The sequence below is a fragment of the Bolinopsis microptera genome, chromosome 12, assembly GCF_026151205.1.
Source record: "Bolinopsis microptera isolate Bmic1 chromosome 12, MBARI_Bmic_1.0, whole genome shotgun sequence".
Classification (NCBI taxonomy): Eukaryota; Metazoa; Ctenophora; class Tentaculata; order Lobata; family Bolinopsidae; genus Bolinopsis; species Bolinopsis microptera.
In genome coordinates this window covers 10,035,072-10,056,322 of record NC_087083.1, presented here as the reverse complement: position 1 = coordinate 10,056,322, position 21,251 = coordinate 10,035,072, and the positions used below count along the sequence as shown (strand labels likewise).

The window sequence follows — 21,251 nt, the reverse complement described above, 5'->3', positions numbered from 1 at the left end:
GAGTCACATAAGATTCCGCTCTAACTTTTCAATTCGTCGATCAATAGATGTGGATACTGGCGGGGAGGTGATAATTGTTGTTTACAAGCGTCTCTTCAGCCTCCTGAACATGTGCTCACTATTAATGTAAACAAGCAATTATCACCTCCCCGCCAGTATCCAGATCAATTGATCTTTGGCAAGTTTAATGTTAATGTCCACATAGACCAATACAATGCAAGGAACTGTGATTAAATGTCATCGTTAAACATCTTTTTAAATTTTAGTTATTTAAGTGCTCATGCTCCAACAATTTTGACGAATGAAACTAATTAATCATTGTCAGGGATAATGCTAGACAAATTCGCGGAGCCAAACAGAATAAAGCTGGACGAAACAATCAGAAAACTTCGAAAAATGGAGATTAGACCGGAGGAATAGCGTGTCCTTAGATAAGGAGGTTAAGGAGAAAAAAGGAGCAATTTAAGGAGCAAGCCAAGAAGATGAGATGAGGACATTGGACGAAACTGAAGAGATACGAAGTGTAACAAGGGTTCAGAAATTGAAAATGGATAATATAGGGTTGCGAGGGAGTAACGTGGAGAAGGAGTGTTTAGTGGTGAGGAATAAGATTAAGGGTCGTCACAAGAAGTTATTAATAGGTGTCACGTGATGATGAAATCATGTCACGTGATGGATACATCATGTCACGTCATGATGGAGAAATCATGTCACGTGATGGAGAAATCAAGTCATGTGACGTTTAATAGATACAAATTTATGAGCTGCGGCCAGACAATCTATTTTATAAATAATTTGTTTTTTTGATAACTAAATCAATATTATTTGTAGTTATCTGTTTTTGATAACTATGACAGCAGCGATGGCTGTTGAGATTTGGAACAGATTTTTAGAGAAAAATGTAAATCAATATTATTTGTAGTTATTTGTTTTTGACGATAAGATATTGGTGTATAATTGATTGTACAGATAATGAGTCAACGTGACGAAAAGTGCCATTAGGAAATACGAAACTGATGAATGAAACATTGTCATTAAATCATTAAGATAGGAATATTAATTAAGATAGGAATATTAATTGACTTTACTTTAAATCACATATCAAGGCTGCGAATTTGAAGTATATTGTTCAAACCATTAAGAGACAAACTTATGCGATGAATGATGATTGATGATGAGTTATCACTGTTGCTGTTGAAGTTGGCATGAATTTTCGTCAGTGATCGAAGCCGCGCCGGCGTTCGATATAATTCCTAGATCGAACCGGTTCGATCTAATTTCTGCGTTCGATCTAATTACATCTTGGACCTTGGTGTACCTTTGAATTTGAAAATCTTAAAATGAATGCTGACAAACCACTAAAAGTAAATCAAGTACCTCCAGCGCCACCTTAACCAGAGCGATTCCAACACACAATAATTTCACGTAGTATCTAGCTTTGCTCCAATCAACTCGCTACGATTACACAATCAACCAATCACAAGACAGGGAGGGTATAACAAAGCAATGTTAATGTTATTGGCAAAGAATTCGGAAGAATTCGGAGCATAAAATAATCGAGTTTACAGTTTTAATGTCGACGAAGACGAACAGCTTGTCATATTGATTATTGATGTCGCAAATAAAACGGGTTCTCCATTAATATTTCTAGTGGAATATTAAATAGACGACGAAATGTAGCTCCAAATAAGATTCATCAAAGGGAGGTTCCAGGTTCCTGTGCAAGTGGACAAATTGTGACACGTGACGGAGCAACTCCTCAAATATATAAACTCCAAGGCAGAAAGCTCACAAGCTCATTATTTAGTTTCTACTCTCAATGAGCTCGACGATATCTTTAATTCCGGAAATCTCCTCGTTCTGGTCCGGTGTTGATTCTGATGCGGAATGGAGCACCCTCATATCATGGTGTATGGTTCTCCTACTGGGAGGCATAGTTGGCAACACATTCCTTCTCCTCTTAAACGACTGGGAACATTCCATTGTAGTGATCACAGTGCTCTTGATTAAGAACATTGCGGTGACAAACATTGCGACGGCGGTTGGTGGAATACACCAATCGGTAGTGTCGTTGGTATGGAAGTGGAACGAGAACAAGGAGATCACATTCGATCCATTCTACATTTTTTATTTATTCCAACTTAGATTATATTTCTCTATAGTTTTACTGATCTGTGCTTGGCATCTCAACAAGCTATCCCGTCCACTGAACATCCCGGAACAGTAAATCTGATTGGTGGCACAATGTAGCCCCATCTACTCACCTGATCGGCTGATCAGGGGTGAAATGTGGCTCTTCCTGGCCTTCATATAGCTGCTCTATGACGTCAAGTTGCTCCTCTCTGCTCATCTCAACTGTCATCGTCAGATCACTGTCAGACTGAATGGACGTTATGTTTCCTTCGACTACCGGAACTGCAGGTGTGAGAAGTACAAGTCCAGTTATGTGAGCTCCCACGTGTCTGCCCACGTGTTTGCCCACGTGTTTGCCCACGTGTTTGCCCACGTGTCTGCAGATGGTTTTATTACTCCCCGACATTATTATTGTCACTGGAATTTTCATTGCTCTGTTGGTCATCAAGTGAAAATCGTGAATCGACATTTGCGTGAGGTTGTTCGAGAATATATTATGATAGATACCGAGAATCGATTCTGATGAATTTATCGTTTACAAAAATACAATGGGCTTTTAGTGAGATATAAGTCTTGTTTGAAATGATATTCTGTTATAAATGGTCTATTTTATGTCTTTTTAAAAATGCGAGCGAAACTTTTGCAAGGTTTAACTATAAAATATACCGAGTTGCATATGAACTAATGAAAAGCAAACTACTAAGTAACATATTATAGTCTCCATATTTATTTCCCATACTTTTTATTACCACCGGTCAATAGGTGTCAATAGGTGTCAATAGGTGTCAACAGCAACAGAAAGCACGATACTTTTAACAAACTAATGAACCAATCAAAAGTAAATTACGAACACAATAAGTTTACATAAAAGTTAAAACACATTCACGAATAATCACATTTCTACCACAATTAATTTACTAAGAACGAATAAAACAACGAACATATCACCAACTATGAACAATCAAAACAAATCATACTACAAACACACGGACAATAACAAATAGACTGACAAACACACGGACGAGAACACACAGACGAACGCACGGACAACCACACGGACAACCACACGGACGAGAACATACAGAAAAACACACGGACAAACGTTGATACAACACGTGATACAACACTCGATACAACACGTGATACAACACGTGATACAACACGACCAGTACCGTTTCAGGGACGAGGCGGACGGTGAATCTTGTCCGGGAGTTGGGACTTATCTCCTGAGAAGCAGGCTTCAAATCAGAACATGCAATAAAATAAGGTGGTATTCTATCACACTCGATCACACATCACACTATTTTAGATTTGTCATCATACATTTTGCTTCTATCTCCCCCTCCCTCCCTTTCGCTAACATACATTTTCACCCCCAGTTATTGACCCATTCACTGGATAGCATACTCGGGCGAAATGTAAAGAAGAAAATCTCACAGTATCTAGAAAAAAGAAGAGTAGCCACATATCTACAGTAGTTTTCAGCTGTGAAAAAGTAAATAGCAGTCTGTAAAGTAAAGCTGAAAGACTAGCCACAGATAAGTTAGCTGATTAAGCTAATTTGATAATTAGCGCTAATTGATACACAGTACTTACATTTATATACTCCCAATGTATGACGTCCTTGCTAACCGCTTTGATACCTGGGAAGATAAGTTATTAAACAAATTGATCCATATCTTTTTATCCTTTTAAGCTTAAAGCAACGTAAAACAGTAATATAACAACAATTTTGTAGTTATATTACTTTCCGAACAGAGTTTACTAAAAGATTACTGATCTGCAAGTTAGAAACCAACGTACTGCTTCTAGTGATGGGGGTATGACTGGATTCTATATCGCTGCAGGAATAGTGACTGCCTTGTAACTGCCTGGTAAATAACATATCCTTGTTAGAGAAATGGTAGTACAGAAAGTGGTATTGAAACGGTTGTCCCGCTTTAAAAAAGTGTACACTGTAACACGTGATATTTTATCTATTTTATAATCATATATTTATAATTATTTATTCTTTATACCGGGAAATAGCATAATTTATTAAATTTATGCAGATAAATTTAAATTCATATCCCCGTAAAACCCTCAGAAGTATATAGGATATAAACCGAATCCTCGTTAATAAGGGTGGTCCCATTTATGTTCAGCTGCTATAAAGCTATAACAGCCCGGGAGTTCCTGGGCTTATATCGCTCATCTGGCTTTATCTTATTCCGATAAGACTACATTGTTTTATTCGAGAGATAATCCCGAACATTCGTCAGTGGTATAAACGAGGATTCGGTTTATACTTTTATATCCTATATACTTCTGAGGGTTTTTCGGGGATATACATTTAAGGTTCACACTCCGTAGATATGAACTTTACAGTTTACAGATGAGACAAAATTACGGAGGGGCCAGACTAGTACTAAAAGTAAGAGTTCGGTGTACTTGTTCACATTATTTCAGATGTTACTTGATACCCTGGTCAAATGGTATACATTGTGTTCAGAGCTAGGATGAGTCAACTAAAGATGTGGATTCTGGCGAGGAAGTGAAGCATATATTGTTTGACACGTAACAGATTATGGGGTTTGGTAAATCAATCATGGAATCTGACCACGTGTCGAAAAATATTATCCACCTCCCACCAGAATCCACATCAATAGATAAACCAAACAGCAGGTTGAAATACAACCTGCCTCTATAATACTATAATAAAGTAAGTTGCTGTATACCTAGCAAAATTATTAATTAATTAATTAATTTTCTAAACTCACAGTGCACTACGTTGGATCCCACTGCAGCTGCTCCACTCTATACTGCTCATATCCTCTAGACTGTTCTCGAAGTAGTTGATTATATTCCGGTATTTGGGTGCGGATATCTCAGCTGGTCCGGACACCGTGAAGGCTCTGCCTCTGGTGGAGTAGTCGTAGTCGTTCTAGAGGGTTCAGGGGTTAAGTTAGAGATCGGGGTGGGGCGCAGGGGGGGGGGGGGGGGCGCAGGGGGGGGGGGGGGGGGCTTCCCCTCGGGTGTAGTAGTCGTAGTTGTTCTGGAAGGTTCGAGATTCAGGGGTTAGGTTAGAGGTCAGGGTTAGAATAACGTCAGATTGTAGTTACTGGTATTACTTATCAAGTCAGGTATATATAGTATGTTTAAAGTTTGTCAGGAGCCAGGGTTAAGCACGGATCTTTGGTGTACGCCGAGGGTTACCAAAATATAATCAGACTATAGGTTAGCACGTTGGCCTTTATTGATTTAACATAAATGAACATAAAAATAACATAAATTAACATAAAAATAACATAAAATAACATAAATTAACATAAATTAACATAAATTAACATAAGTTAACATAAATTAGCATAAAAAGATGGAATAACTCACCACTCTGAATATTTGAGCGAGTTCGTCCCTGTTCACCAGGGTATTTGGCCAGGTTAGGTTAGTGTCCCAGCTAGTTCCATCACACAGGCTCTCCTCGTAACTTGGCGGGTCCTCTGTAGAGGAGGAGGTTTTAGGGTTTTCATTGAGGTTTAGTGAGGTTTTGGGTGAGGTCTGGAGAGGTACAATGAGGTTTAGTGAGGTTTTGGGGTTTTCAGTGAGATCTGGTGAGATTTTTAGGTAGGCTTGGAGAGGTGTTGTGAGGTTTTGTGAGGCTTTGGGTGATGTTTGAATTTGTGCAGTAGAGACGAGAAGTGACCCAGTTATGGTGATTTCAGTGAGGCCACTTGAGGTTTTGGGTGAGGTTTGGAGAGGTGCAGAAGACACGTCAAGGGACTCTGATGAGGTAATAAGAGGTGAAATTAATTTTATTTTATACATCGAAAAATTACGATTCATTAATTGGAAGTTTTGAAGTATTCAAAGAACAATAAAGCGTTCTAAATACTCAGAAAATCAGAGTGAGATATATATTCAGGCCCTTCACACTTTGTGTCTGTCTGGTTCTAATATACCATTACAATAATGACTTTAATATGCAGTATGCACAGATTTTACTCTGCACAAAAGGAGAATCACCACTATCACGGGAGGAATAATGGTGAAAATCAGAGTGAGATATTATAAAAATTAAAAACCGACCCAGTGAGAGTGGGTCCGAGTTTGGGTTGTCAGGTTCTGGTTCCTGGACACATTCTTCAGATTTAGCAGTGGACATGTCTCTAACCATCACCTGAGTAGGAAGTGATTATGAAATATCATTAATTAATCAATTAATTATTTATTAATTATTGAGAAGAAGTTTTGGCGGTGATTATGAAATATCATTAATTAAGCAATTAATTATTTATTAATTATTGAGAAGAAGTTTCGGCAGTATTAATGATTGTTGGAGTGTAATGTTGCTGTGATTAGAAGTTTAGGTAATTATCAATTACCGCCTAAAATTACTAATTAATTGTGGGTTTGGCCTTGATCAATGAAATTGAGGCCGAGGGGCCGTTGATCTAAAAATTTAGATAAACATGAAAAAAAGGAATATCGCTCGAACAAAAATGACTAATAAACAAGACAAATAATCTAGAACATAAAACAAAAGCAAAACATAAATATTCAACATAACAATAACTAGGATATCAAGGATAGCAAGGACACCACAGCACAATATTCACACCAATACTCATCTAATAAAACATGAAAATAAGAAATATCACTCTAACAACCAATCATCAAAAAAGACAAACAACCTAACTTATCACAAAAGCAAAACAAAGATACCCAAGACAACACCACACCATAATATTCAACTAATAAAGATCTAAAAAAACAAGACTGGCAGACTACTCCACCACACGTACATCCCAGTCACGTGATCACATGCATTCTAGTCACGTGACACATATATCGTAGCCACTAGCCTGATCTCCTGGTTTCATGTCAACACAACATCATCACAGCAGACTTAGAGGAGGAGAGGGAGGAGAGTGAGAGAAGATTGGCGTGTTAAAGCTAGACAGTATCCGGCGGTAGGTGAGTGTGTAGGTATGTGTATGAGTTAGATCAGCTTCTTTTTACTTTTTTAGAATGATGGAGGCTTCTTTTTAAGCAAGTGGAGGCTTCTTATTTATTATTTGCACGTGTTATGAATTGAAGATTCGTATCAACACGTGCAATCATGGCAAATAAGCCTTCTCGTAGGTAATTTGCGTTCATAAAAGCGGAAAAGAGCGGTTTAATAGGTCTACAACTTCAAACCGTTTGTACGTGTGTTGGACGATTGAAAACTAAGAAATTCGCCAGTAACGAATCACTATAACAGACCGTAAATCTCTCTCGCCCGCTGATTCAACAGTTATCGAGAAACCTGTCATTAATGAGGGTTTTAAAAAGTAACGTAAGTTAATGGCCCTTGAAGAACTGCAGTTTACCCAAGGTGATCCCACCTGCCATCACAAGTGTCAGGAACAAAAAGTTTAAAGTTGAAAAGTCTCATAAGGAGAAAACTCTTGATGACGCATATATCACGGATCAAGTAATGGCATGGGCAGCATTACTGCATACTTCACATCATATGTATCACTATACACAGCAGACACAGCACAGTACATTTGACAAGAGAGACAACTTTGGCAGAGTATTTCCTCCAAGAGAGAGAGAGAGAGACACTCGGTCAATACTACTAGGTAGATACAACTCTACAACAGTTACTGTACTGGCTACTGTACTGGTTACTGTACAGTTACTGGTGCCATGGCTGGCACACGTCATGCTTCCGTGAGGAGAGAGTGGTGATGGCTGTTGACTTTGTAATTGAAGATGGAGCTTAGCTAATTGATCAGCTCGTGCCTTACACGTGTTGTGGCAGATATATTGTTTCAATTTTTTGCAGTCCGAAAGGACTCTCGCAATGCGAGTTGAAAGATTCCAACGGGCACCATTAGTTTTGGCAGGTTACATATTTAAATAGGGAGAAAAGAACGAAGTCCGAGGTTACATGTTTCATTGTAACCTTGATATATGATCCGTTGTCCGACACATGGAATATAAGAAAAAGAAAGTTTCAATCAACAACTCGCACCGCCCTTGAAGGAAATTAAAGAATATTAAACGAAAATAAAGTGCTAATCGTGTTTGTCGTATTATGCATCGACAACAGACTTTAAAGAAAAATCAGAAATTGCCGATGCCAGATAAGTGGCACTGCTGCTAAGATTTGTAGCAAACATTTTTAACTTATAATTTAAAGATAATAAAGTTTACAAGCCAACTATTAAGGTATTACTATTATAGAACATTGTACACCTTTCCTGGGGAAAGAATAGAATTAGAATATTGCCTCAGTCAGGGTTCTATATAATGAAGAAATTATTACATGAACAAGGTTTTAAACATGAACTTGAAGTTTATACCCTCGAATGACTGAGCTGAGTCAAGAAAAAAAAATGTTTAGATTATGCAAAGAAAACAAAATCTAAACATTTTTTTTTCTTGATTTATTAATTTTACCGGGGTAAGCACAGCTCAGGGCTCCAATGCTCTATCTTATAGTGGTCACGATCTTACCATTAGTGACCACAGCCCCCTACGAAGAAGAAGAAGAAGACTGAGCTGAGTCTAGCAGTAAAACCGCACTGTAAATCGAAGGTTAAACATCAATTTGCTGAGTTCCACTACCGTAGTGCTTAATAAAGTTATAACATGATTTTCAATAATTGAAAGGAGGATCAGGACTGGTTAATAATGGTTATACGTTTTTCATTTTTCAAGGATTCTGATCAGCTAAAAAATAGATTTTACTTATACTGAATCTATATATCAAGCCAATCCATAGTTATTTAATGCACTATAATCATGTGGGGAGATTTATCAGGGAGAAATTTGATGCAAATTTAGTAGCATAACATTCTGGTCGCCCTTCCCCATCTCAGAGGCCAGCTTTAAATGACAGCACTTAAGTTCCACATCTCTTCAAAAATAGCAGAGCTGATATAGAATACGAGCAGGTTATAAATTAAGGTATCAATAGCTTTAATTGAATTAAAAAATATATTGAGATTGGAATTTGATTTGACGTTAAGCTGAGTTGAACGACAAAGTCAAACTGGATGCTTTTCCGTTCAAGTTTTTCGCTATCACCAATAAGCACCGTCTAAATCATACTGCCTATAATTTGCCAAACAATTTACAAAAACCATGAAACTAATAAACGCCAGAAAAGTATTGACGAATATGCATACAACACTACAAAAAAGAAAGGTGACAGATAAATAAATAAGTAGCCCGAATTGTCAAGATAATTCGAGAAAGGCCGAAGCGGGAACCCATTTAAATGTAGGCGTGACATATAACAGACAACAGTATAGTGATTTATAACAGGCTTGAAAATTATTTGCTCCTTCATCAAGATTTCTTTATAGCAGTGCAGCAAATAATTAATTATGTGTTATAATTTCATGCAATCGTAATTAGCAAGCCATACACTTGCAGACTATGCAGCCAAGCTATACATGTCAGCCATAAAAGATATCGGTCGACGGTCAGTTTAACGCAAACTGTAATGAAATAATAAGACCATAAAGAAATTGTATAAACCTATTATATATACACCTGCTTTTGGCAATTCTTTTGTTGTTATCATATCGTGTTATCACATTATTTTTACCTGATAAGAATGATTCATGACGTAAACCATATTCGTGTATAATACTAATAGTATTAGTATAAGATAAAGATACCTCGATACCAAGTTAGAATAATTAAAACACTTTACGGCGCCGAAAGTGTGGCTGATGACAAGCCGATTTCGTGATCTCTTCCCTTAGGGCTGAAAGTTTTCATTCTTTTATTACAAATCAGGTTCTACCCCAGTAATGACCTCATTTATACAGAGCCACAACTTTAATTTTTCGTCTCCAAAATCAAAGAAGAAAAAAATTTAATATTTAAAAAAATAAGTTTAATTAGTCCACTCACATCCCACATTCCACAAGTCCTTGATGGTCCAGATAAAAGTAACATTGTAAAAGTACCATCACAAGGTACCTAACACCATTGGCCCTTACCAAGAGCCACCAAGAGCCACCAAGAGCCTTAACCCACACTTTAAAAAAACACGAAACAGAACAGTCTGACTATCTAGCAGGGTACAACGGGCTAGTCACGGTAAACCAAAACCAAAACCCAATCACAGTACTACAGAAAGAAAACAAAACCACGAATAAAAATATCTCCCGCCGTGAAATCCTCCGCTTAACATCCTTACACAAGATCACGTGACCATGAAAGAGATCACGTGACCCTAAAAAAGATCACGTGACCATAAAAAAGATCACGTGACCCTGCCAACCGATTAACGACTTATGCTTAAACGGTTACCATATTCTCATATTGTTGACAGTAAAACCGCCGGTTTAACTGTAATAACCATGTCACGTGTTGGTGCGGAACTCTAAACTTTGTTAATCTTAACACAACTTCTGGAGAGATGGAGGTCAAGTTTTGGACGATATCATGTGTTTTGCAGCTCGGTGTGCAGTATAGTGCAGTATAGGTAGTGTAGTGCAGAATAGTGTAGAATAGTGCAGTATAGTGCAGTATAGTGCAGTATAGTGCAGTATTATAATGCAGTATAGTGCAGTATAGTGCTTTATAGTGCAGTATAGTGCACTATAGTGCAGTATAATGCAGTATAGTGCAGTATAGTGCAGTATAATGCAGTATAATGCAGTATAATGCAGTATAATGCAGTATAGTGCAGTATAGTGCAGTATAGTGCAGTATAATGCAGTTAAGTGCAGTATAGTGCAGTATAATGCAGTATAATGCAATATAATGCAGTATAGTGCAGAATATTGTGGTTCTTCTGAAAACGTGTGCAGATCCAAATTCCGAATGAGAAGTTCCGGTGCACTTATCTAATATTGGGCATGTTCTGGAAACACTGAATAACCAACTCATAACCAACACCATGACTAATGTACAATGGGATAAATAAAAAAGTGCGAGACTGATTATTGTAGATATCATGGAAGATATATATACTTCGTAACAGTAAATAAAATGTATTGTTAATTAAATCTATTGTCAATTAAAACTATTGTTAATCAAATGTATTGTTAATCTCATGTGGTAGATGGCTGAGTTTACTGATCCCTAACAATAATGGGATCATTCCAATTTCCAACTTAATTCAGTGTAATAAGTATACTATAAGGACGTGAATTAAGTCAAAATATATCATCTTGGCACTCGATACTGGCTTCTCTTCAAAACGAGTTAAAGAGGAGAAGCTTAGAGCGAACAGCTATATATCAAGGAGAATAATGGACTATCACACTAGCTATAGCTGAGCAACCTCACGTTTGAGACAAATAAATACAGGAACAAGACAATGAAACCCGAGATTGTACAGAGAAGATATACAGATCTAGTCTAGAGAGAAAGAGAGAGAGAGAGAGAGAGAGAGAGAGAGAGAGAGAGAGAGAGAGAGAGAGAGAGAGAGAGAGAGAGAGAGAGAGAGAGAGAGAGAGAGAGAGAGAGAGAGAGAGAGAGAGAGAGAGAGAGAGAGAGAGAGAGAGAGAGAGAGAGAGAGAGAGAGAGAGAGAGAGAGAGAGAGAGAGAGAGAGAGAGAGAGAGAGAGAGAGAGAGAGAGAGAGAGAGAGAGAGAGAGAGAGAGAGAGAGAGAGAGAGAGAGAGAGAGAGAGAGAGAGAGAGAGAGAGAGAGAGAGAGAGAGAGAGAGAGAGAGAGAGAGAGAGAGAGAGAGAGAGAGAGAGAGAGAGAGAGAGAGAGAGAGAGAGAGAGAGAGAGAGAGAGAGAGAGAGAGAGAGAGAGAGAGAGAGAGAGAGAGAGAGAGAGAGAGAGAGAGAGAGAGAGAGAGAGAGAGAGAGAGAGAGAGAGAGAGAGAGAGAGAGAGAGAGAGAGAGAGAGAGAGAGAGAGAGAGAGAGAGAGAGAGAGAGAGAGAGAGAGAGAGAGAGAGAGAGAGAGAGAGAGAGAGAGAGAGAGAGAGAGAGAGAGAGAGAGAGAGAGAGGGAGAGGGCAGTATAAAGTTTAATAATTGGTTACTGTAAAGCAACCACTAAACCATAACGAGGGACAGTAACTGGAATGTTAATTAGCGATATGTTAAATTGGCTGGAAGCAGATCAGGCTTGTCCAGGTTTAGGGATTTTAAGCATTTTATATTGCACTGTATTGCAATGTATTACAATGTATTGCAATGTATTGCACTGTGTAGCACTACATTGCAGTGTACATTGTACCTGGAATTTGTACATGAAGATGAAACCACTCTAGTAAAAATGATCCAGTAGGAAAATATAAGCAATTAGTTCCCTGTGAAGGATTTTGATGAAACCAGCGCATATTTCAAAAGAAATTGTGAAATACAGTCAGAGAAAGTGCTCTTCAATCACCAGGTAGGAATTCGTTACACTTAGGTACCTACAAACAGGTAGGATATCAATTGTACAGCTCTTCGGCAGGGACAAAAGGAAATCGCGGCATGTACGGAATCGCGATTTTTCCCATTATTTGCGACAAATTTGATTTGTCCCTGCTTTTCGGGGAGAATCACTTTTAAGCTTTTAGGAGTAAAAAACCGTCCATGACTCAACTTTCTAACTCATCGTAAGAAATATCGATTGATACTTTAATACTGATGACCGATCATACCTGAGCTTGGATCTCTAAACTGACGGACATTGTTCGGATTCCTTTCTTTTGATCCCTTGAGGTCTGCATTGTGAACCCCTGGTTAGATAAAGAGAATGGATAACGATAGGAACGGAATCGTGGAATCGTAGAATTTAGACCATAGAATCAGGATTATAAAACAGTGTTTCATCAGAATAAAGAGTACTTACTACTTATTAAGAGGGGAGGTGCATGGTTCATCGGTAAAATAACTGACGAATGTTCAAGTAGAAAGTTACCTTTGTTTTCCAGGCGCTGACCCATGACTTTCCATTCATCACCTCCCTCAGCGACTCCATTGGAAGTTTTGGAACAACGAAATCAACTCAGAACAAAAGCGTGCGCACTTCTTAAAGATCACGTAATAGATGAGATAAAACAAGCCAAGGAGCGAGACCCATCAAGTTAAACCAAGAGAATAGTAGCCACAAATCATAATCTTGCACGAGCACAAGCCAACTCGCTCTCTGATTAGTCAGATCCATGTCACGTGACTGCAATACTTCCGTTTCATTGGTGGAGATGAAACACGTGACAGAGTAGAATGAAGGGCTGTTAATTACGTCAGTTAATTGAAATCCGGAGCAGATAGGAGCACGGGGAGGGAGTTGATTAGAGATGCAGCGTTCTGATTGGCTGGGAGGGTTTGACGGGGCTCTCTGATTGGTTAATGGCGATTGGAGAAGGGTGGTGATTGGAGGATGATTTAAGTAGCTTCCTGGAAGCAGCAGTAAGCAAGTAGACACTATGTGAGTGGAGCACCATGTACAGTGTGCAGCCTGTCGTGACTCATTGTGTAAATTGGGAAGAGGAGGAGGGGAGGAGGGTAGCTACGTCGCTGGTCTAATTCTATCAATATAGGGCAATATATTGTGATCTATTTAGTTTTGGAACTTGTCAATTTTAAAACTTCAATGGACAAAATACAAATAATTATCTATTGATCTAGGTGATTTCATAATAGTCACGTTAAGTGTAACGTTACATTACAAAATTCTGAACAGTGATCATAAATTGAAAAAATATGTCCAAAAAAACTCAAAATTCAGCCAAAACCACACATGTCTGCTAAGTAATAGACTCTCAAGCATTTAGCCAGATTTATTCTGAGAAACTGTTGAAATGCTATTTGAACAATAACTCATATAATATCTCCGTTGTAAATTTTAATAACCAGACACTTTAAAAATGTTGTCACCAACTACAGGGCCACGCGAGCTTGGTATCCATAAAATCATCGACAGAGGGGAAACCAATCAACTGGTAATGAACGAGGACAAACTGATCAGGACGAATAAACAAGACATGTGCTTACCAAGACCGGTACTTACTAATACTATTTACCATGTATGAAGATTGAAGATATGTGAAAAAAGAGTGAATATAAACCGAATCCTAGTTTATTCTACTGACGAATGTTCAAGATTATCTCTCGAATAAAACAATGTAATCTTATCGGAATAAGATAAGGCCAGGTGAGCGATCTAAGAGTGGTCCCAATCAGCTGCTATGACAGCCCGGGAGCCCCTCAGGGTCGGACGTCTGCCGGGACTACTTGACGCGTGCAGCACTCACGTGGGGTGTCAAGTATGAGAGTATGAAGATAGGGAGGTCCTTGTTAAATCAACAATTTGATAGATTGCCTCACTGGTTGAACTTAACATGATTTATTATTTCGAGACACCAGTTGGTTTCATTAAGTAGCACACTCAACCAAACAAAAGATAACGAAGACAATTATCGAATGATTTTATTTTGTACGCCACAATGCCACATTTTAAGCACTTAAAATAATTAACTTATCAATATCGGGTTCGAGAATGATCCAGAATTATCATCTAAAAAGATTCTGATCACTGAATCTCAGGATTTGAATATCGAGCAATCGCAAAGAACTTTAAACTTATTGTTACCGTGGATTGGGTTAGCTATGTGTTATAATACCTTCCGGGAATTATATCCACTAAAAGTCTCGGACACTGAGAGCTGATAATTTGCCGATATATCCCGCAAGGGAAGCCAAGGTATTATCAGCATAGACCTCAGACTGGCTGGCGGCAAGTTGTAAAACAAATAACACTGGCGTTCTATATATTAGACACTATATTGTATCATGCGCACGTATCGGATTACACCCCTTCCAATTCGGAACCGGAAAATATTATAATACATAATACCTCCGGTTCTTCGGGCCGCAAATTCCCTCCAGCAAGCTGTCGGGAATTATCAAGCGGAGCCCGAAGAGTCGAAGGCATTATTATATTATAATATTATGTACTATTATACTTTTTGGCTTCTCACTTGGTGGCTTTTTTTTCTGGAAGGTCACGGCTTTTCAAGGGGTTTCCCTCAAAGTTACATCCAAACTCAACCCAACCGGAACCCTGATCAAGCCATAGATTAACCCAACCTTGACCCTAAAAGCTCTACATTTCTAACAGCACGGGAACACCGGGAAATTACATCAATTAGATTGTTTCAATGCTTCCCACATCTAACTATTTACCTTCATTATTAGAAACTGTCGTCAATGCCTCTATTCAGAAAAAATCAGAAATGTTATTGAAAGAAACATCAAATGAGACTCATTAATACTACACGACTTTATTAATCAGCTTCCCACATCATTTTTAACAAGAGGTGCTAAAGAGATGTAATAAAACAACGAGAAACTGTATGAAGTAACAAAAAGAAAAATCGAGAAAAAGAAGAGAAACTGTATCTATATAACAAACAAAAAAGAAGAATCGAGAAGAAGCATCCAACTACATTCTACAAAGACGCTTGTGCTTGTTATATGCAATTATGTGATTACATAATCACACAATTACACCTTCAACTGAAATAATCAGATGAGCATCAGAAAAGTAATTCACGGTGAATATCGGATGTGTTGCTTAAACGGTGATTCATACGGAAATTAATCAAGCAAAGAAGCACTGTACTCTTTGTAGCGATCCCAACGATGATGACTCAACAATACCCTGCTCTCCCTCCCGTGAAATTACGCCTGCGCCCGGTGAGTGTCCAACAATAAATTTTAATTATGTAGCAAAAAAGATCATTTGAATTAAACAGATAGACAAACTGGAAGCTTTCTCGTGAAATGAAAGAATGAAGGAACTCCGTGGACGTGACTGAAGAAATAACTGTTTTTAAACAATGATTGTATGCCATGAACTTCAATCGAAGTGTTAATGGTTTAACCAAAGGATAAGATCTCCACAATCAAGATATAACGTGATAGGGTGATCTAATTGGGTGGTCTAATTGGGTGATATAATTGGGTGATCTAATCAATCCAATTAGTGAAGCTTCCTGATCAAAGTCAATAATCAATTTCTAATCAAAAACTGTTAAATATAGCACAATTAATAAAGAGACACATTATTTCTAGGTGAGATAATTGGTTTATGAAATAGATATTGGAAAATAGAAACATGGACAAAAAAACAGTTTATCGAATATCCTACGTTTTTTTTAAGAAGTTTGTCACGTTCAACATTAAAATTATTTCTATAAGCAAGGTATCGAAACCGACTCAAAAATACCTGGAATAAAAACGTGACATTGATGTCGGAAATTTCAGCACTGCCTCAACTTATTGATTAAATAACAAGCAGAATTTTCTCATGTCATGTCACAGTGTTTTAAACTGTGAGAATTTTTGACCACATTCCAGGACAATAAAGATGTTGCACATGCTAGTATCTCTTAGTATCTGATATTAATCAGATATGATGCACATAAATTCGCGTTACATTTGTTCCTGGTCGAGGTTATATTAAAGATCAGGTGATGCAACGAGTAAAGCTTTCAACTTTGGAAAAAAATTGGGCACCTCATAGCGGAATTAAAATTTTGAAGTGTGGTACATAACAGAAAGTAACCGTGATTGGAATGATTTTAATAAAAATCCAGTAGATAGACTGTAGCACAGCCACGAAAAGTTTGGTACTAAAAGCTCAAAATTGCAGTGCAATACTAATAATATTTAAAACTCCAAATTCACAGACCAACTCTGCAGGGCTTTGTAAACGAATCTATAACCACCTTAACATAATGAACACAGTGATACAGATACTGAGATACTGGTTGACAAAACAGGATTTTAATATTTTAGATTCTTGTCCGAATCAAGACTGCAAAGTCAGATAATAAAATACTAGGTATAATAGTGCCTTGGTCCATGCATTCCACCGATTACTAAGTTAACAGATCACGATGATTTTATCTAGTAACTAACAAGCGCATCTAAAAAGAGGCAGACATCGTGAACTATTACTGATTTAACAAGTTACTAAGACTAATTAAATTATAATTAATTTCAGTAACTAAAACAGTTGAGACTGTCAGCGTATCACGATTCTCTGAGCTGAGCCAAGTTTTCCCAGCAACTTCAAGAGTTGTACGTTGTTTCTCAAGGCAGAAAAAGCTTGCCTCAAAAGTTGCTCAAAAGTTGCTCAGCGGATACGTATATTGTATAACTATAACATAAGATACGAATAGATAAATATCAGGTATATATTATATATAGATACGTATCGTATAAGTAATGGTACATCGAAACCTTAAAATTGGGACCAGTTTGACACTCCAAATGTCAAATTCCGGCCAGGAATATGTTTAGAATTGGATGCCCTAGGAATTACTGTGATTATTTTGTCGTCAGCTCTGAGCGCGTCTGGAATTTAGGTGGGCCGATTCTAATTTGGTTCTGGATTACCTGGACGCTGGTCGAGAATTTGGTGTTCTGATAATATAATATCTAATAATACAATATCTTGAGGATGCTATTCGGCCTCAGCAGAACAGAATCATAAATCAAGATTTAAAAGGCATTGATATTATGAATAAGATACTTAAAAAGGCAGTGGATGGAAATATTATAGCGTCCGCCTAACGAACTCCCAAGATCTTATACGGCAGCTTGATAGTCGCAGAAAAATAGCACAAAGAGAATTATTCAACAAATACGAAATTGTCAGAAGTAGTCATAAACAGTAGTATAAAGGGCCGTAACTTTTAAAACCGCGGGGGTACTAAAAGTAATCTGTACAAACTTTCAATAAGTGAAGTGAACTTGGTATAACTTTGCAGCAAAATGTTAAAACTCGCAAAAAACCAACTAAACAATTATTAGCAGTTTCACCTGTTAATAATATCAACATCCAACACACTTTAAACTACCGGGCAGTGCAGGAAAAAAAATCCACACTCCCAAAATTTGCAACAACTTTGAGCGTAAATACCGTGGTATGAAGTCCTAAAATGTAAAATCGAATTACGATTTACACGCACACATGCAGTGTACAACTATGTATACTTATGTAAGTCGGGGCCCATATTGTACCAATGTGTGTAACACCCTTATCGGAGTAGTTACGGTTTGAGTGGTACTCATTATTGTATTGCAGTGTGTACTGATTACTGATACCATTGTTGGTGTATATAATATGTGCCTGGTGCGTGTGGTGCATCAAAATACTATTTAAATAACTATTCTCTATAATAATTGCTTAACCTTACAAAAAGTGCATTGGGTCGTGTGAGTCCGGGAAAAAATTGGAGTTCATCTCTAATATTTGAGGGTGGTAATTATGAGTGTTTCCATGGAAACTACTGTATCGCACCAGTGGTATACGTTATACAAGTATAAATTATAATAGTACCTGATGCAGTCGATGCGATTTCTTACTTACTTAGTGCTTCTTACTTACCCATTATACTTACCCACTTGGCTGGCTTCTGTGAAAGAATACTGACTAAACTAATCTTACATTGGTAGGGATGGAGCTGTTTCAAATATTTGGAAAAGTTGTTATGAACTTCAAGAGTTACAATGTTGAAAATAAAGTAATCATGAAACCTTTGAAAATTTCCTACGAGTTCGTTTTCAAAAATTAATATATAAGGTCGAAAGTACCATGTGCCGATAAAATTGTAAAATATAAAATCTAAATTTGATAATGATACAGATCTGAACACCCCACAACACAGCTCAACTAATAACAGGGTAGAACTTCACTTCCACATCCAAAACGTTTTAAATTTCCTCGCAGATTAATGTCCCCCCCCCCCACTAAAGATTTAGCACCAAAATTTCCTCCAAAATCTAATATTTACACGCATAATCACCTGCCAATCAGCTGTATTTCTGGATGTGGGACCGCGCAACCCTCAGGTTCAAAAACAAAACCCCCAGCTTATAGAACAAACCCCCAGGTTCTAGAACAAACCCCCAGGTTCTAGAACAAACCCCCAGGTTCTAGAACAAACCCCCAGGTTCTAGAACAAACCCCCAGGTTCTAGAACAAAATCCCCAGGTTCTAGAACAAACCCCCAGGTTCTAGAACAAAACCCCAGGTTCTAGAACAAAACCCCCAGGTTCTAGAACAAAACCCCCAGCTTATAGAACAAACCCCCAGGTTCTAGAACAAACCCCCAGGTTCTAGAACAAACCCCCAGGTTCTAGAACAAACCCCCAGGTTCTAGAACAAACCCCCAGGTTCTAGAACAAACCCCCAGGTTCTAAAACAAACCCCCGAGTTCTAGAACAAAACCCCCAGGTTCTAGAACAAAACCCTCAGGTTCTAGAACAAACACTAAAAGATTAAACTTCATCAGCTCTTCAATAACACAGCACGATGTATGATGACATTAAGATGACATACCAACTGTAAGAGTTCCCTGACTGACTAACACCCAGCCCTATGTAACATGTAGGGCTGCAAGATTATACAGTTCATGGGTAGGAAAAACCTTAACCTGGTAACCTTGCTGCTCGCACGAGAGCGATTATAACTGCACATCCATATTTTTGGCAAACAAACTGAAATGAATCCTATCTGCACAGAATTTTATGTTGTCTGCACACTTTTCTCAACATGAACATTGAACAGTACCCGATGTAACAGTACAGGGCTAGATAGCGAGTATACAGTACCCAAGGTAACACTTCAGGTAACTATGGTAACAATGAGAGGGCGTGTTGATAGATTGCTAGATTGGGGTGGCATTTGCTGCTTCCCTAGGTGGATCTAATAAAACTATTACGCAATGTTATGTACACTAACAAATTACAGAGTAATTTAATGATGAATATTACATGGTTATTGCTTAAAATTCAATAAATTAATATTTATGGAAGAAGAAATATCAATCCTATCATCCACATTAAGGTAAGCTACCAGGGACAAAAGGATTTCGCGATTATTTTGGCAAAAAATCGCGATACCGCGAATATTAACAGACTATACAGTATAATACATTAAACTATACATAAAATTTGTCGCAAATAATGGGAAAATCGCGATTCCGTACATGCCGCGATTTCCTTTTGTCCCTGTAAGCTACTGAAATATCGAAATTCGGAAGCTCAGACACTTTTATAGACACGCCTCAATTTTCAGGGCTTCCCACGTGAATTAAACCCATATAAACCACACTTGAAAATGAATGGACTTTACTGAAATGGAAGGGAGGCGGAGAAACAGCTGGTATTTGGAAAAGAAACTTTCAGATAAAATGTACCAATGAAAAATATCAATGAAAAATATCAATCATCAATACAAATAGAAATTAAACAGCTTGTGAATATAAGGTTTGATAAAGTGATAGAGCGTAATTTGTTTGTGCCAAAATTAATTCTTGGCACGAATAACCTTGGCGTTAATGGATGTACATTGTGGCTTCACATGTCAACTAAAGTTTCACCACACCAAGGACAATTAATTAATTGATCTACAGGTAATTAATCAAAATTACACACATGATATAAGTGATACAAAAGATTGTGGTAGCAGGAGCTTTCAAAAAACATGTATTCAGATGAGTGGCTGCATTATATTAATGGAGCTCACATTATGGAAATCAAAATTTAAACTCAGACGTTACGGGAATAAGCACACTTTTCTAGCAGTCAAATCAACCAACTGGTTGATTGAATTCTCTGCAACAACACAAGCATTCAATAACTATCCAAAACCAGGATTCAGGAATGAAAACTATTTACCGAATCGAAACAGAGCCTAACACCAACTTATCAGTCGCTCTGGCCTCACATACCCCGAACTTTCTTTTTTCATTTTCCTTCTGTCACTTCTACCCCTATCAACACATCAAGACATTATAACCAACACACTAGTGCACCACTTACCATGCCTAATTTTGTCGATATAACGTGAGATGGGCGCAATGCCGTGCATTTTATTGGAGACTATGTTATGCATGCAAGGTATTTAACTGAGGACTTCACTATTTATTCAGGGTATTTTTTGTCTTTCTGTAATATTATTAATGGTTGTGCGCGCTGATTAATCACTGCGTTCCTGGTGAAAAGCAGGACGTTTTAATCATTTTAAGATTTTTGGATCCTTGTTGCCGGAATTTTGCAACAATTTTTATTAATACAAGCGAATATTTTGTAGGAAATTTGCAAATGTGAAGAGTGAGGCGGTTAGACGAAGATTTAGAGTTCATCACGTCAACACTGATGGA

General features: G+C 37.7%; 2 protein-coding genes across 8 annotated transcripts in view; one reads left to right on the top strand and one right to left on the bottom strand.

Annotated features, from left to right (window-relative positions):
* Positions 1-940, top strand: part of LOC134824626 (thioredoxin domain-containing protein 2-like) — a 98,426-nt gene extending 97,486 nt beyond the window's left edge. Inside the window, exon 5 of one of the 2 annotated variants that reach the window (XM_063836579.1) lies at positions 326-940. In XM_063836579.1, coding sequence (XP_063692649.1) covers positions 326-420 — 95 coding nt within the window. In that variant the 3' untranslated portion in view covers positions 421-940. The remainder of the gene's footprint in view (positions 1-325) is intronic. The other variant, XM_063836580.1, reaches the window with a different exon arrangement.
* The window catches only part of LOC134824624 (uncharacterized), a 46,105-nt gene that overhangs the window by 5,836 nt on the left and 19,018 nt on the right, over positions 1-21,251 (bottom strand). Inside the window, exons 1-8 of one of the 6 annotated variants that reach the window (XM_063836574.1) lie at positions 12,992-13,631; positions 12,732-12,809; positions 6,202-6,292; positions 5,503-5,615; positions 4,893-5,056; positions 3,937-4,004; positions 3,730-3,776; positions 3,306-3,359 (exon numbers count right to left, since the gene is read on the bottom strand). In XM_063836574.1, coding sequence (XP_063692644.1) covers positions 3,306-3,359; positions 3,730-3,776; positions 3,937-4,004; positions 4,893-5,056; positions 5,503-5,615; positions 6,202-6,292; positions 12,732-12,809; positions 12,992-13,051 — 675 coding nt within the window. In that variant the 5' untranslated portion in view covers positions 13,052-13,631. Of the gene's footprint in view, positions 1-3,305; positions 3,360-3,729; positions 3,777-3,936; positions 4,005-4,892; positions 5,057-5,502; positions 5,898-6,201; positions 6,293-12,731; positions 12,810-12,991; positions 13,632-21,251 lie in introns of those variants that run through there. The other 5 variants (XM_063836575.1, XM_063836571.1, XM_063836576.1 and 2 more) reach the window with 5 other exon arrangements.